At 39.2% G+C, this 17280-nt stretch overlaps 4 protein-coding genes across 8 annotated transcripts; 2 read left to right on the top strand and 2 right to left on the bottom strand.

Annotated features, from left to right (window-relative positions):
• Positions 1–36: 36 nt before the first annotated feature.
• acsbg1 (acyl-CoA synthetase bubblegum family member 1) lies at positions 37–6444 on the bottom strand. Of its 4 annotated transcripts, XM_040133608.1 has the most exons (16): positions 6422–6444; positions 5369–5426; positions 4812–4921; positions 4309–4364; positions 3848–4116; positions 3639–3727; positions 3302–3422; positions 3141–3221; positions 2897–3046; positions 2541–2717; positions 1918–2099; positions 1526–1759; positions 1220–1437; positions 895–1034; positions 329–575; positions 37–220 (listed from the first exon to the last, which is right to left on the bottom strand). In XM_040133608.1, exons 3-16 carry the CDS (start codon positions 4856–4858, stop codon positions 144–146), a joined length of 2088 nt encoding a protein of 695 aa, XP_039989542.1. In that variant the 5' UTR covers positions 4859–4921; positions 5369–5426; positions 6422–6444; the 3' UTR covers positions 37–143. The 4 variants fall into 4 exon arrangements, with proteins under 4 accessions (XP_039989542.1, XP_039989541.1, XP_039989540.1 ...); XM_040133607.1 differs by lacking the exon at positions 6422–6444 and having other exon boundaries at positions 4812–4978; positions 5369–5385; XM_040133606.1 differs by lacking the exon at positions 6422–6444 and having other exon boundaries at positions 4812–5582.
• A 168-nt stretch (positions 6445–6612) lies between these two features.
• Positions 6613–10019, top strand: dnaja (DnaJ heat shock protein family (Hsp40) member A). Its single transcript, XM_040133951.1, has 8 exons — positions 6613–6753; positions 7186–7327; positions 7911–8085; positions 8294–8398; positions 8492–8719; positions 8818–9048; positions 9136–9236; positions 9367–10019. The coding sequence occupies exons 2-8, from the start codon at positions 7196–7198 to the stop codon at positions 9580–9582; spliced, it is 1188 nt and encodes a 395-aa protein (XP_039989885.1). The 5' UTR covers positions 6613–6753; positions 7186–7195; the 3' UTR covers positions 9583–10019.
• A 1134-nt stretch (positions 10020–11153) lies between these two features.
• Positions 11154–13609, bottom strand: rps27l (ribosomal protein S27 like). The gene is made up of 4 exons (XM_040132313.1): positions 13499–13609; positions 12760–12868; positions 11545–11655; positions 11154–11411 (listed from the first exon to the last, which is right to left on the bottom strand). Exons 1-4 carry the CDS (start codon positions 13502–13504, stop codon positions 11383–11385), a joined length of 255 nt encoding a protein of 84 aa, XP_039988247.1. The 5' UTR covers positions 13505–13609; the 3' UTR covers positions 11154–11382.
• Positions 12853–17187, top strand: LOC120792913 (ras-related protein Rab-8B-like). 2 transcript variants are annotated; one of them, XM_040132312.1, is made up of 9 exons: positions 12853–13030; positions 14164–14418; positions 14967–15027; positions 15141–15201; positions 15300–15377; positions 15497–15586; positions 15701–15766; positions 15859–15909; positions 16002–17187. In XM_040132312.1, exons 2-9 carry the CDS (start codon positions 14295–14297, stop codon positions 16092–16094), a joined length of 624 nt encoding a protein of 207 aa, XP_039988246.1. In that variant the 5' UTR covers positions 12853–13030; positions 14164–14294; the 3' UTR covers positions 16095–17187. The 2 variants fall into 2 exon arrangements, with proteins under 2 accessions (XP_039988246.1, XP_039988245.1); XM_040132311.1 differs by lacking the exon at positions 12853–13030 and having other exon boundaries at positions 13954–14418.
• Positions 17188–17280: the final 93 nt, after the last annotated feature.

Genomic DNA, 17280 nt, shown 5'->3' with positions numbered 1-17280 from the left:
AATACGGTTCATCAGTTATTTTTGAATTCTGTACACAAGACCGATATTAAATTCCATGTACGTCCACAAGAATGATGAGCTATGCAGTTGACATGTACTTTTCATACTAATAGTTACACAGTAATCTCTCCAGGAACATAACGCTATTCTTGATAGAGGCTCTCTATGACCGTTTGGTACATCTCCAACACAACAGGGCGACGAAGCTTCATAGTGGGACCTGGAATGAGAACACAACATGATGAGCAATAGTTCACTGCCGTCTCAAAGTTCCATGGTTTTCAGGTACAAAAAGCATAATACTGGATCGATGTGCCGCTAAATTTACCCAGCTCTCCTCCAGAAACAGAGAAGTCCTTCAGCAGAATAGTCCACTTTTGTATGCGCTGGGCATTAGATGTGGCTGCAGAGTTGACTCTGTCGATTCCCTCTTGAATTGCCTGTAACACTTCTTTATCTTTTCCTCCAATGATGTCAGACACTTTGGTTGCCTGGCTTCCTTGCTGTTGGCAAAACTCCACAGCCTCCACACTCAGCTCCTCTGTTGGCTCCATGGTCTCTGCATTGCTACAACACTGAAACAAAGAATTAAATCCCAAGAATCTCATGTATTTTTCTCATAAATCATGATTACAGGTTAAAATGAATTTGTCAAACCATTTGTTTTAATTGCCACACCTCCTTTATAATTCCTGGCTTGTTACAAACCTCTCAAGGGATTTTGACAAGAAGGAAATGAAAGCAAAAAGACGGTCCTGAAATTCAGCAGCTGCACTCAATTTTTTTTCTTTTTTAAAAAGAATGTCATTTAAAGTTTATATAGAGAGATTGTAGAACTCCATTTAGTACGCACACGCTGCTCCTGTTGGATTAAAAAAACTACCAGGAGATTACCTTTAGGGTTAAAATCATGGACAAGAACTTCCTCTTGTCCCCTATCAGCATGGCATTGCTAATGATAGGTAGCTCCTTCTTCACTGCTTCCTCTATGGGAACAGGGGGGACATTCTCCCCTCCAGCTGTGATGATCAACTCTGAATGGAGAGAGAGAGGGCACCCTGACCTCACGGCTGTTTGTGACTTATAACAAGGATAATGGAGCTGTTATCTTCTGTTCCGAACAACATGCACCCAAGTGTGGATAATGTACAGAACGTGAGTGGATAACCTAAGACAAGCAATTTTCTCACAATAGCCTTATTTGCTCAGATAGCTCTACCTTTTATTCTCCCTGTGATGTACAAGAAACCCTCTTCATCTATCTTCCCCAGATCTCCAGAATGCAGCCATCCATCTTCATCCAAAGCTTCTCTTGTCTTGTCTTCCATATTGAGGAAACCCATGAAAATGTTTCGTCCCCAAAAGCAAATTTCACCTGTGCCCTCAGAGTCTGTGTTGGCCATTTTGTATCGACAGCCAGGCACCACCTTACCACAACTATATGTAAGAAAAAGAATTCTTTCTGTTATTTGATATTCATTAGATTTAAACTTGAGCTTTAAATACAGTTTTTCTGATCACTTACCTTGGTAATTTGTAAACGTTGGGACCTGACATGAAGTGAGGTCCTGTGCTCTCACTCATACCATAAGCCTCATACAAGCGGATGTTCAGTCCCAGGAAAAACTGCACAGTTTCACTACCTATTGGTGCTGCTCCAGAGAAGAACTTCTGACAACAAGACAGGCCCAGCTCAGCCCGAAGCTTCTGCAGCACAAGACTGTCAGTCAGGGACAGCAGCAATGGTTTCTCCTCTTCCCTGAAAAATATTTTAAAAAGTGAAATAACAACAGAATTAACTCATCTCTCTTTGAAAAATGCATTAATGGATGTTGTTCGGTTGGTCATTTAAATACCCCATTTCTTTCCACATTGCATAACATTTATTGACAAAATTCCATCTTAATCAGCACTTACTTTTGCATGCACTTTTGATTGGCCTCCAGGCTTACTGACATTGCCCATGTCACCAGTTTCTTTTTCACATATCCACTCTGACTAATGCCCTGTTTAATCTTCTCCATCATTTTTTCCCATACACGAGGGACACCCATGTGGGATGTGGGACAAACTTCTCTCAGCGTAGTTATCAGGCTTCCCTACAAAGAATAAAGTACATACAAAGTTTAACAATAAATACATTTGATCGGTCAGTTTGTTACCCACATTTAACTCATTCTGCATTAATCTGCATTTTTTAAATTGCATTAATTCAGCTTGTTCCTGAATTGATGTATTAATTCAGGAACAGGCTGAAATTCTGTTCACATTATAGTATTATTTAAAGAGAACAACAGACGTAACTTTTATAAAATTCTATTTGGGAGAATTTGGGTAGAACAATTTTAACAAAATTAATACTTAGCAGTAGTAAAAATTAAATTGCTTTTACCTTAGATTGACTAAATGGTTAGTTGGTTGCTGTGAAAATGCCTATTCTTGCACAAATCATTTTCGTCTTTGGTCTGTTGCCACATCTTAGTGATACTGTATCCTGTAACGTCTCAAAACAACGGTGTGATGTGGGCATTTTTATTTACCTTCAAGGCATCTGGCTGTGCAAAGTACACCAGCTCACCCCACTGGATGCCTGTCCAGAGATCATAGATCTGAGCGGCAATGTGGCTGAGAGGCAGGTAGCTCACGAGTGACTCCTGTTTAGTGTCGGCTGGCTGCATGTCCCCAGCCCTGCTGGCATGATTGGCAGTCCAGGTGATCTGAGTAAGATTGAGACAGAAGATTGCTTCTTCTCCTTCTGTTTTACTTTAAATACTTTTTTTTTTCTTTATCTGCCTCGCTTACCATGTAACAACGTAACACGTGCAACTGTCTGCACAGAGTTATGATAAAATCTTACTGAATAGTACAGATTAACTAATGTCACACGAAAGCTTACATTGTCGTGACTGAGCATAGCTCCTTTCGGCGTGCCTGTGGTGCCAGATGTGTAGATCAAGACGCAGCATTGGTTGGCTCTCTGGCTGCTGCTGATGTCATCCAGTTGTTTTTCAGAAACATCCAGACCAAGCTCCATGAATTCTTCCCACTATCCCAAAACAGCAACATACAGCTTGGATCATAGGCTGAGCTGAACGGTCACTTTGGTCTGTATCACTTCATTCGGTGTCAGATGGACTTACAGAGTAGAGATTGGAGAGCTTCTGCTGGAGCTGCCCACTGTACTGCACTATGGCTTTCAAATGGGGCAGTGTGTCACGTATCTATGATATCAAGAGTGAAAAAATTACCACAGATCGTTTTGCATGTGAATAAAGACCTGTATATATTTAAGTAACAGTACCTGCAGGATTTTATCCAATTGCTTTTGGTTTTCAACCACAATGATGTTGGCTTTGGAGTCACTAGCCACATACTGACACGCTTCTGGTGAGTTTGTGGCATAAATTCCTGTCATGATCCCTCTGTAAGGAATAATAATTAAGGTTATTATAGTAACAGGAGATAGAAAGAAATTAGTGAATGTGTCACTGCAACAGGAGCATGTAAGGGATTAAATAATGGTTACAGCACACTAACAACTATACAGTATATTTTGTGCGCAGTTATTGACTGATTCAGGTCAGTGCTTAGTGTAATGCAAGTCTGGTTGCTGTCGCTGTTGGATGTGTAATTCTCACCCTGCCATGATGGCACCGACTGCAGAGAAGAACCATTCTGCTGAATTGAATCCTAGTATTGCCACTCCATGGAATCGCTCTAAACCAAGCTGCACACATTAACAAACTTTTTTTGTCTTTTCCTTTTTTTTTAAATATGACCATTGATAGCATCCAATAGTTGTTAGTTAGAATATACCATACGTAAGTTTTCTTTTTCGATGATATACCTTTATAAAGCTCTTGGCTGCTCTCCGGCACAATTGATAATACTCTAAGAAAGTTATTTTTTCCCATTTGTTGTTTTTCTTGCTGGCGAGTGCATGCATGTGTCCATATTTTTCAACTGAGGCTTTGAACATTTGGTGGACTGTGATAGGTTCCTCTGGACATCCTTCTTCTATTCTAAGCCTGACTGATCCTCTAGCATCAGTGGTCCAAAGAGAGTGAGCTGGAGCGAGAGATCCACCAACAAACTCCTCTTCTATATGTTTCTTTCCTGAGATGAGAGAGAAAACAAATCTGAAAAAACAAATCTAGTCCTTTCCACAGAGGAATTAAATCCATTTCCACTGTGCTACCAGTATTATTCAATTTAAAAAAAGGGTCTACTGATGAAGGATATCCGCCATGATGCCAGCACCTCAGTGGATTGCCCCTCATTCAGCAGACCCATATGCTCATTACTCACCTACAGCGGCATGCTCTTCACTATCTGTCTGCACGTCGGCCATAGACTCCTGAACACTGAAATGCAAAGGGGAAACATGGGCTGCAAACAGCTCATATACACTCCACCTGACATTCTGGCAGTGGTGTGGGTTGTTGTTTTCATTTCGTCACATGGGTCTAATTTTCAGCGGCATTGTCTACTCAACACAGTGTCAGGCTTTTGGCACAGCTAAAGCCCCCTCGCTTTGTTTGAAAGAGCATATTCAATGAAAGCCAAAAGACCGGTCATTCCCACTCACTAAAAACAACTGTTTTGATATATATGTACATGTATGAGACTACATTGACGTTTCACTTCCATTACATGTATGAATGGCTTAACTGAAAAGTAATATAACCTATCCCACAGGTAAAGTGAAAATAAACATATTAATTGTTAACCTCTGCTTAAGAGTATTACTGTAGTCTAATCAGACTATAGCAGTAAAGAAAAAAAAAAAATGTTCATCTTAGTTTGCTTACCGGTTCTCAAGTAGACCATCCACCTGCTCTTGATCAGGAAACTCCATACTGTTGTAGACCTCCTGGTAGTTTGGCTACAGGTTATGTAGGATCACGCCTGTAGATTTGCTCTGAAGAAGACACCTCCACCCTTTAAAAGCACCACGTCTTTTTCGGGGACTAGTAAACTAACAAGGCATGCAGTTTAACAAGCCTCGTGAAGTCATTAATGGTTGCGAATCACATCCATGTGTGCAAAGCATTGGACTGGCCTGGCTCAGAACCATGTCCTGAATTTGAATTAGCTCAGTCTTTTCATATGTAAAACAGTCTGATTATAATTTTCCCTTAAATCACACACAGATAGGTAAAAAGCCAAATAAACATTGCACCTCCACCTTTGATCCAGCTTAATCTATGTGAGGTATATTTTGTGTGAAATAGACAAGTTTACCATCCCAAACTTTGATCAGGTAGGTTTATATGCGGTTCCTACCCTATAAACAATCTCAGTTCATTCGGAGGGATTGCGTAGAGCTTTAATACATCATTAATCATTTTGGAGTTCGTTTACATACTTAACACTTTGTGGTCTTTAGCCAGTCAAGCCAACATCTGCGGCTGTTAATTCAGTATCTAAAGCAACAACAATGGACAACAAATGCATTAAATATTGCACTTATACAATCATCATTGCAATCATTGATGTGGAGTATTCCTTGCTGTTATGTAACTGCATATGTCCACAAGTGTACTCTGCAAAAAGAAAGGAATACTTTACCTTCACTAATTCAATTATAATTTAGTGCGCTGTGAAAGAATACTATAGCCGAGGGGTCAGGGGCTATTTTGACAAATATTCCCATTATTTCAATAAGTTATTTCCAATTCTCTCTACTTTATCCTAGAAGTACACTTTAATGAACAAATGATAGCAGAGCCAGCCCAGGGCATATAAACTAAACAACTATTAAGAATGGAAATCTTCTCTTTTGGGGTTTTGTGGCAGCCAGCGGCACAGGAAACATTGCGCGGATAGAGGATGGAGTCTCAATAAATATCAGCAAACTCTGGATGCAAATGTCCTGCAGTCAGTCAAGAAAGTGAATGTGGAGAGAGGCCGGCTTCTACGACAGAACAATGATCCAAAGCACACCTCTAAAATCTCAAATAGCTGAAGCTTTTCGAAAGGCCCCCACAGTCACGTAACTTGAGAATCAGCAAAACTCTGTTGATGGACCTTAAACATGCTTCGTGTGCAAGTGAGCCTAAAAATATCTTGATCTTGAAGTGATCCGCAGGAAGAGTGGGTTAAAAAATGCATTCATCAAGATTATAAAGACTCTTGGCTGGCCACAAAGAAGCGTGTGAGATGGTTATGGACAGCTTGATAAATTGAGCTGACTTATTTTTAACCCCTCTGGTACATAGTCCACACCTGACAGAAAGACTAACTTTTATATTAGGTATGTAATTCCTCTAGGTCCATTATAATTTACTGCCTGACATAGTTTTGATAAGATCCCCCAACTGAAGACGCTGTAGGAAGATTTTGGAGATATTTTGGATTCTCATCATTTTTTGTAGTTCAAATTAGCTGTTTCCCATACGATGCTTTAAAAACCACTGACCTGCTGTCATTTTTATCAAAACCACACGAAAGCTTTTTCATTTAAACCTTCGAAGAATTAGGTAAAGATATAAAATAAGCTTGACTGGAGGCCTCCAACACCACCACCCCCCCGGACTCCCTCCCTCTCCCTCTCCATGCCTCTTGCCTTTTTCTTTTTTTTTTTTTTCCTCTCAGGTCTTTTCTAGACTCTGCAGTCCCAGCCAACGAAACATCCGGCCCCTCTCCTCGGGGCTCTCCAGAAAGTTCCGCGCTGTGGAGCGGCTATAAGAACCAGCCATCTTCCCCCGCCACCCTCAGAGTAACCCCAGCGACAGTTTCTACACCCGGCAAGTAAGTGCGCCACACGGTGAAATTCGTAACGTTATTTAGCTGCACGGCTCATACATGCTAGCGGTTTCACTCGAGTTTAACGTAGCATAAGCTACTTTATGGCCGACGGGAATTGTCATTTCACCACATGTGCTGCCTATGAGAGCGTTATCTGTTTGAGGCTTGTGTTACCGTATTTTCGCCGTTAGCCAATGTTATTATTATTTTTTAAATTTCTTTAACCGTCGTTCTGGCTAATGTGAACTTTGTTACAGGGTAATATTAGCAAACGAGCGTTAATTTTAGGTTGTTTTTTTTTTTACGTGTGGCTCCGTCGCTAACGGCAGCGTCGGATCCTATCGTTAACCCTCATGGACGAGACACTTACGTCGCAGCTTAATGTGATATTCTCGTGTGTTTTCATTTATTTATTTTTTTAAAATTTCGTTTTAGGTTGGTCACCATGGTTCACGAAACCGGCTACTACGACCTCCTGGGTGTCAGCCCAGGCGCCTCACCGGAGGAAATCAAAAAAGCCTACAGAAAACTCGCACTGAAATATCACCCTGACAAGAATCCCAACGAAGGAGAGAAGGTGAGTTACATATGGGGACCTTTAGGGTGTCCCTGCGACCGTTTTTGGACTGCTGGAAACGACCTTTCTAATTTTAAACTGCACGCCTTGTTGAACTGACAGCGAGAACTTTCTGGAAAGATCCAGCCGCAGTTCCTCTGTCTGATTGCAGGAAGATTAGCCCTTTGACACTGTGTCGAAATGCCTCAGGCTGCAATGTCAGGAGGCTGTAAAATGAATGTTAAACATTGAATTAATTTAGTGGGTCCCTCACTGTCCTTTGTAGACTGTATATCTTAACGCATAAGGGCACATTAGGCTGATGGGTTTGGAAAGAACTTGACATATTACAGATACTTGCACTTTTTTTATTTTTATTTTTTTAAGTTTTCAGTGTCATTATCATAAAGTATGCTGAAAATGTACATCAGATATTCCTGATAAAGATCATTGGTCAGGAAACATGAATCTAATATCAGTCGTTACCACTTACTAGAGAGAACATTGAAATTATTAAATCATTTATTAGTTTAAGCTTTAAATGCAGTCTTGTTTTCCAAAGTGACTTAATAGTTGTTGTTTTTTAAAATTATTATTTCCATAGTTCAAGCTCATATCTCAAGCATATGAGGTGCTGTCAGATTCAAAGAAGAGAGACTTGTATGACCAAGGAGGAGAGCAAGCAATCAAAGAGGGAGGCATGAGCGGAGGAACTTCGCCAATGGACATTTTCAACATGTTCTTTGGAGGTGGTGGACGGATGCAGAGAGAGAGAAAAGGTGAGATTTGTATTTTATTAATTTTATAAGTAATCTAGCTGCAGGCCATTTGTAAATGTGTGTGTGTGTGTGTGTGTGTGTGTGTGTGTGTGTGTGTGTATATATATATATATACACACACACACACACACACACACACACACACACACACACACACACACACACACACACACACATTTTACCTTACATATATCTGCTTTTCCCACAGGAAAGAATGTTGTCCACCAGCTAGGTGTTACACTGGAAGAAATGTACAATGGCACCACCAGGAAGCTTGGACTCCAGAAGAATGTAATTTGTGAAAAATGTGATGGTACGTATTATGTGTGGTGATTTTGTATTTCTAATCCCATAGCCGATCAAGTTTGCTCATAAATTAAGAAAATGACTATTCTTTTTATTACAGGTTATGGAGGTAAGAAAGGTGCCTTGGAGAAGTGCTCCAATTGCAAAGGAAGAGGAGTACAAGTCAAAGTGCAACAGATTGGACCGGGCATGATTCAGCAGATCCAGAGCATGTGTCCAGACTGCCAGGGACAGGGTGAGAAATTTAACTCGAAAGACCGCTGTAAGAACTGCAATGGACACAAAGTTGAACGCAAGAAGAAGATTCTCGAAGTTCACATTGACAAAGGTGAGTTTTCCCTCATCTGAGAGTCATATTTCTTTAAAAAATTGTAGTTAGTAGTAAGCGTACTTTGCAGAGCAAACTAAACCGAAGATGTTGTGCAGGTATGAAAGATGGTCAGAAAATTACATTCCACGGAGAAGGTGACCAGGAACCTGGACTGGAACCTGGGGATGTAATCATTGTGCTGGATCAGAAGGAGCACTCTGTTTTCCAGAGACAAGAAGATAATTTAATAATGAAGATGAACATCAAACTTGTCGAGGCCCTTTGCGGTTTCAGGAAGACCATTGAAACATTAGACAACAGAATGCTCATCATCAACTTGGAGCCAGGTAATTTACTAATTGCCTCTAGTGCTGGCTTTTTATTTCTATTTTTTTTAAAATCCAGATTTCATTAACATATCTTTTTATCAACAGGTGAAGTAGTCAAGCACAGTGACATCAAATGTGTTCAGAATGAGGGCATGCCAATTTACAGGGACCCTTATGAAAAGGGACAGCTTATTATTCACTTCCAGGTAGGACACTGAACATTTCATGAGTGCAGCACAAATCTGGATTTAAATCTTTTTGTTAGATTCTCATGTTGTAGAAAAAAAAAAAAACAACAAAACATTCAGTTCAGCTGATTTGTAATGTATCCCGCAGGTGGAATTTCCAGATAAACACTGGCTCCCAGAGCATCTCATGTTCCAGCTGGAAAGACTGCTTCCTCCCAGGGAGGATGTGATGATTACTGATGACATGGAGGAGGTGGAACTCTGTGAGGTGGATGTGCGGACACAACAGAGAAGCTACAGTGGGGAAGCTTATGAGGAGGATGAGGAGGGTCCCAGAGGCGGAGTGCAATGTCAGACGCAGTGATTGTAGTCTGTGATACATATGTTGTCGAGCATGTGGGTTTTTTTGTTGTGGCTGTTTTGGATTGTTTTTGTTTGTCTTTTTTTTTTTTTTTTTTTTAAATTTTGTGTTTAAGTCATGTCATGTCAAAATAATGCACTGCATATTAGTCACATTAAGTTTCAAAACAGTTGCCAATTCCATTTTTGTGCTACTTTCCTGGAACAAAAATATACAAGTGGAGTACTAATTTTACATTTTATTTGTTATCAAAACTGTGTTTTGTTGGTGGGGTTTTTTTTTTTTTTTTTTTTAAATGTATGTTTCCAAAGAAATCAATGGCACAAATGTTTCAATTCAGAAGCTGAAAGGACTACTTGTATGCTTTCTGTGAAGGTAATTCAGTCATGACAAACATTTTTGGTTATTTCTCAATAAAAGTCCCAGAATGCTTCAACTTTTATAATGACTTGCTTTATTGATTTTAGTAAGATTTTACTTTTAGTATTTTACATGTTAAAAAAATTGCTAGTAATTTGCAAGAAATTTGTCATAAAAGTTGAACATTTGTACAGTGACAGAACCTGTCATTAGTGAATGAACAACAACATTGTAATCAATGGAAAAATAAGGTGTTTATCAACAGCACAGCTTTATTACAGTCATGATTAAGTGGATAATCCCTTTTTAATGTTGCTTTCTCCTGAAAGAACAACCTGTAAAGCAAAAATGAAAATGAGTTACATCTAGTTACAACTTAGGGATATGTCAGCTAAAGGAAGTGACACCTGGCTTTATAATCATGACTTTTACAAAGTATATCTATATACTAGCATGTCGATGTTTTACCCTCTGTCAGTCTGGCCTTTCCACCTTTTGGCTGGCACAACACCGTTGAGCATCCCACACAGAGTACCACTGTCTGTGCATGGCTGAACACAGTGGTGATCTTGTAGCAGCCTGCATAAGAAACAGTGTTAAACTGTAAACAAACAATAGGTCCAACATATAAATTGAAATTATAACAGACGTTTTCATGAATGCCATCACTGGTGGAAGAAGTATTCAAAACCATTTCCAAAGTAAGTAAAAGTATGAATTCAGCAATGTAAAAATACTCCATTGCAGGTAAAAGTCCTGTATTCAAAAGTTTACTTAAGTAAAAGTACACAGGTATTACCAGCAAAATGTAATTAAAGTTAAAAAAAGTAAAATACTTGGGCCCAGTGATTGATTAAGTTATCATATCTTACTTTACTGGATTCTTAATGCATTAATGCTGCTTAACTGTTGTAGCTGGCCCAGGTGCAGCTAGTTTTAACTAAATTTTATACAGTTATGTAATTTAGTCTAGTGGTTCCCAGACTAGGGATCAGGCCCCTTCTAAATGGTCACAAAGGGTCCTGAGATGATTAAACTACACAAATTTGTAGCCATTTTTTTTTTTTTTAAAATGTATGTTTCCAAAGAAATCAATGGCACAAATGTTTTCATTCAGAAGCTGAAAGGACTACTTGTATGCTTTCTGTGAAGGTAATTCAGTCATGACAAACATTTTTGGTTATTTCTCAATAAAAGTCCCAGAATGCTTCAACTTTTATAATGACTTGCTTTATTGATTTTAGTAAGATTTTACTTTTAGTATTTTACATGTTAAAAAAATTGCTAGTAATTTTCTAGAAATTTGTCATAAAAGTTGAACATTTGTACAGTGACAGAACCTGTCATTAGTGAATGAACAACAACATTGTAATCAATGGAAAAATAAGGTGTTTATCAACAGCACAGCTTTATTACAGTCATGATTAAGTGGATAATCCCTTTTTAATGTTGCTTTCTCCTGAAAGAACAACCTGTGAAGCAAAAATGAAAATGAGTTACATCTAGTTACAACTTAGGGATATGTCAGCTAAAGGAAGTGACACCTGGCTTTATAATCATGACTTTTACAAAGTATATCTATATACTAGCATGTCGATGTTTTACCCTCTGTCAGTCTGGCCTTTCCACCTTTTGGCTGGCACAACACCGTTGAGCATCCCACACAGAGTACCACTGTCTGTGCATGGCTGAACACAGTGGTGATCTTGTAGCAGCCTGCATAAGAAACAGTGTTAAACTGTAAACAAACAATAGGTCCAACATATAAATTGAAATTATAACAGACGTTTTCATGAATGCCATCACTGGTGGAAGAAGTATTCAAAACCATTTCCAAAGTAAGTAAAAGTATGAATTCAGCAATGTAAAAATACTCCATTGCAGGTAAAAGTCCTGTATTCAAAAGTTTACTTAAGTAAAAGTACACAGGTATTACCAGCAAAATGTAATTAAAGTTAAAAAAAGTAAAATACTTGGGCCCAGTGATTGATTAAGTTATCATATCTTACTTTACTGGATTCTTAATGCATTAATGCTGCTAAGCTGTTGTAGCTGGCCCAGGTGCAGCTAGTTTTAACTAAATTATATACAATTATGTAATTTAGTCTAGTGGTTCCCAGACTAGGGATCAGGCCCCTTCTAAATGGTCACAAAGGGTCCTGAGATGATTAAACTACACAAATTTGTAGCCATTTTTTTTTTAATTCTCTAATCTTTTATTTTTGAGAAATATTGCATAACTTTACCCCTTTAACTCTTTGATATTTTAACGAAACAATCTGAGAAGTTTAGAGGGGAAATCACCTTTTAGTGGAAGTACTAACAGTTCATATCTGAATCTGAATTAAATCTGAAACCTTGAGTTTTGTTTTGTATTTCACAAGCATATCACGTTTTTGATGTAAAATTTGAAAGGAAAGTTATGTTAGTAAAGTTAAGCAGATAGAAAACTACAGCTGTTGGATAAATGTAGTGGTGTAAAAAATTGCAAAGTGTTTCCCTCTGAAATGTAGTGGAGTATTACTACATAATAGCATGAAATTGAAATGGTCAACTACAGTACAAGTACCCCAAAATTGAACTCAGGCACATTTGAGTAAATGTACTTAGTTACCTTCCACCACTGAATGTCATGTATGTAATGTGAGGTAAACAATGGATTAAATCACTGCAAACCCATGACAGGAGTAACTGGTCAATGTGTGACCAAACAAATGGCCTTAAAACACTGCATCAGACCGTCAGTTAATCTGGTCTTGTGTGTAATGCATGTATCACACTCCTGGGAGGACCTGGATCTACCGTATAGACAGACCTTACCTGGGCACTTCACGTCCATAAAGTAGGAGTTCGGGCTCTGAACGAGCCTTTTCTTTTTATGCTGTCTTCTCTCGTGGTCCATACAAGGGTGGAGGAGGTCTTTGGCGAGCTAAAAGTAGCGAAACATACTAATTTAGAGCTAACCTTTAATTTGACAGACAGTTGAAGTAGACCTGAGACAGGTTCAGTCACACAGAAGTGCAACAGTGGTTTTCAAGAATCTGTAGTATTATTATAAAATGTGTATAAAGGTAATTACAATTCTCTGCAGGTAAGTGGTCATCTGTTTTGTTTTTTAAGCTTCAGACAACACGGCGAATACCTGATATTAGCTAACGTTTAAGCGATACCATAGACGACGAAAATTCACTAGCTTAAGCGCACACACACGCACTGTAGTTTTCCATAAAAGTAATGTTAAGTATACTGAATTTGTGTTTGTAAAATCCATCTGGTGAAAGAATTTTTATATCGCTGTTGGGTTTCAGCAAGTAGTCGCCAGCTTTTTTTTTTTTTTTTTTTTTAAATATATACAGTCTAGGGTCGCCACCCGTGTCAGACTGAGCTATGTTAGCTAACTTCCTATCCATGTGCTGGCCGCTGCTACATATCAACAACACAACTTCTAGCTCTAGGTTTTACATCTACAACGTAGTCGACGGTAAACACGCACTGGCAGCAGACAACGCCGCATGTTAACTCAAACACAACGAATGACCAAAAAAACCCCGTAACTTACAGGCATTTTCCACCGTGATAGCCTAGCTTTTCTGCGTATACGTGGGCTGCTTGGACAGAACTGTGCAGTAATGGTTTTGGGGGGGGGTTGTCTTACAAAATGACAACAGCCTTCAGGTGCAGTATTTTTTTAAAATGATTTCCCAACTGAGAAGGGCGCTTTTGACGTTTTTAGCATTTTATCATGCTTAAATGAGAAAGTCTGGCACCTGGCGTCCCACGGTTGTTCCTATTTTTTTTTATTGTAGATATATGTAGAGATCGTTGAAAATGTGTAAACTTTTTAATAATATCAAAATTAGAACGAATTGTGTGCAGCCTGTCCCTGGGGTGTGTGCAGTGTTTCGGGGGTTTTGCAAAACATGAAATTTTTTTTTTTTTTTTTTTTGGATACATCGGAGAATAAAATAGGTGTACATGGTTAATGAAAAGGAGAGGAAAGAAACACCAGATTTGTGTTTATGTAGGCGTTTTCAAATCATCATTACTGGAGGTATACACCTCTAATATACCCATTATGATGTTGCAGTCCCCTCATAGTTAAATTTATTAAAAAGCAGACAAGATAAGGGGCATATCCAACCAACAACAATTAAAAACAGCAGAAGAAATAAACGTAGCTACATGTAGTCCTGGATCACCCTTTTGTCCCTCTAAACTACGTAGACCATAATGCAAAGCAGACGGCGACGTCACTCTCCCCGGCACCGGTCTGCCGCCGGTCCGCCACAGGCAGCGGAGGGCTTCCAGACGGGGGATCCCGGCTCAGCGGGGCCTTACGATAGCGGTGTGCCGAAATGGCGAAGACGTACGACTATCTCTTCAAACTGCTGCTCATCGGAGACAGCGGCGTCGGCAAGACATGTCTGCTGTTCAGATTCAGCGAGGACTCCTTCAATACCACCTTCATATCCACGATAGGTGAGTACCCTGCGGTCGCCCCTGAGGATAAATCTGACATAATGCATGCCCGTTTTAACATATTACAGTGCTTTACTGCCATTGCTCTAATGGTGGTCAAAATATGTAGTCAACGGTAGTATCCTATAACAAATCTGTATCATATAATACAGACCCACAATGTTTGAAGGGGCATCAGAGTAAGACAATGGGGCTGTGAGAGAAAATAGTGATGAGCTCCTGTCCTTGATGGTTCCAAGGCACCAGTAAGGCTAAATTTAGAATGAGACCAGAATTATAGTCATGATGTTCGACCTCCGTAAAGCTCTATAGTATTCTACTGCCGCTACTTTTGCTGTGACATTAAATTGTGTCCTTCAGCAAATTGACATAGGATTAGCAGTTCGTGTTAAAAAAAAAAAGTTTACAAAGGACAGCCGCTTATTACAGATGTGCCTGGTTTGCTGTGTATTGCAGACATGTGACACATTTTAAGATACCATGTAACCAATCAATACAGTAATCATCAGCTCATACAGCTCCGTCTGTGCTTGTTTATTCAAATCCAGGAATAGACTTCAAAATCAGAACAATAGAGCTGGATGGAAAAAGAGTCAAACTTCAGATTTGGTAAGTGTGATGTGAGCAGACATTTTCTCATTTTTTATATAAAAAAAAAAAAAAAAATCTGAATTTGAAATGAATCTGACCATTTACCACTGAAGTTGATTCGATGTTCTCAGGGACACGGCAGGACAGGAGAGGTTTCGCACCATCACTACAGCTTACTACAGAGGGGCTATGGTAAGTCCTCCCTTAATCCATACACTTTCTCACAGTGCATCTACCTTACATATCAGGGTTTGGAAATTGTTTGTGAGGATGACTGTTTTTCCTCACAGGGCATTATGTTGGTCTATGACATCTGCAATGAGAAGTCCTTTGAAAACATAAAAAACTGGATCAGAAATATTGAAGAGGTGAGCTCTGAATTTAATTTATACTAGTAAACTAAAACTGTTAAGAATTGCTGTTTGATATTGGAATTGTATACTGAGAGTAACATACTTAGCATGATGAGTTTTTTAATTTCTCCCAGCATGCCTCGTCCGATGTGGAGAAGATGATCCTGGGTAACAAATGTGACATGACTGACAGGAGACAGGTGTCCAAAGACAGAGGTGAAAAAGTGAGTCTCGGCAGCCGGTCATTACTAAAAAGGAAGTCTCAAACAAATTGAAATGCTTTGCACATTTCCAATTTTCACTGAGTGACACTTACATTGAGTTCATATCTCACTCAGCTGGCTATTGATTATGGAGTAAAGTTCTTGGAGACCAGCGCAAAGTCTAGCTTAAATGTAGAGGAGGTAAGCGGAAATTTTTAACCATGAAAGTGTCATGTAACATGACTGATATACATGTTCATTCAACTTTGGTTTTTGTTTCTCTGTCACTCCAGGCTTTTTATACTATGGGAAGGGACATATTACATAATCTGAGCTCAAAGACAGTAAGTGGTTAAGAGTTTGTTATAATAGATGCTACACTTTGTTTGAAACGGTATCTGTTACATTCCTCCACTATCATGTCTTCCTGTGCTAGACTGACAACGGTGCCGGAGGGTCGGGCAAACCGGTCAAGATCTCAGAGAAAAAGTCGAAGAGAATCAAATTCTTCAAGTGTTCACTCCTCTAGGCCGCTCATCTCTAGTGTTCACGGCTCACGGCTGTTTTGGAGGGTTACTGCCTCCCGGACGCCCTCGCAGCAGCGGCAGCACTGGCCATGATTAGAGGGCCTTACTGCCAGCTGAAGCTCACAGGTTCATGAGCGGTTGAGATGCCATCCTGACCCGCCGACCAGAGGAGCATCAACAAGGAATGAGGCCATCAGCAGTGATCGTCAGCAGTGGTTTGTAGCTGGCCATGCAGTCTGCTCACAGGGGGCAGTGATTCTGTTGGCATTCATAATACCTCTGGTGGATCTCATGAATATATCTCAGTTACACATAGTTGTCTTATAAAATGTTAAACAATGAAAACAAATCTTTTTTTTTTTTTTTTCATATGCTTTAGCATTATTTTATACACACTACCTATTGTCATATTTACTATGATGATTCTGTGGGATAGACATATCAAGTCTCAGCACTGATTGTATTTATCTGTGTGAATTCGTGTATATTAATATGGTTGTGGTCTCCAGTTGCACTGGCAACATATCTACTTGTTCATGTGTGCCTAGAAGGAGTTACAGTATTGTGATAGAAAAGGCAAAAGTATGTATAAATACAACCTAATGTATTCTCTCTTTTATTTATTCCTTTTTAATGGAACCTTTATTTATGCAGGTTTCTGTGACAAAATGAAACTGTGAAAGGGTTGTTTGTTTCTTGGAAGCTGTACTTAATACATATTGTTATGGCAGGTGTCAGTATTTGCATGAAGGCTGTAGGGACACCACTGAGTGGGTCATTATTAAGCACATTTTACAGTATCTAAAAAAGTGTTTACAGACAGTATTTCAAAGTGTCAACCATATATAGGAAATTCATGTTTTTGCTGTTTGCATAGTTTATATACGTAAGCACAATAAACAGTTGTGTATATCCTTTAACCTTAAAGTATGGACATCCAACGGGCTCCCTTTACATCTCCACGAAAACACAATGACATGGGAAAGCTGTAATGTGAATGATTGTCTTTGTAAGCTACTGTATGTTACACCAATGAAAAGTAAAGAAAGTGGATCTTCTAAAAAGAATATTATGTTCATTCCAGCTATTCTGCATTCTAATTTTATCATTATTGTGAAAACTGTCTCATAACCGCAGTGAGTAGTGATCTTCTGTCGATGGGAGGCTATCTTTAATTCCATCGTTACC

This window comes from Xiphias gladius, chromosome 8, assembly GCF_016859285.1.
Source record: "Xiphias gladius isolate SHS-SW01 ecotype Sanya breed wild chromosome 8, ASM1685928v1, whole genome shotgun sequence".
Lineage (NCBI taxonomy): Eukaryota > Metazoa > Chordata > Actinopteri > Istiophoriformes > Xiphiidae > Xiphias > Xiphias gladius.
The sequence above is the reverse complement of the archived record's forward strand: the minus strand, read 5'-3'. Positions and strand labels throughout refer to the sequence as shown.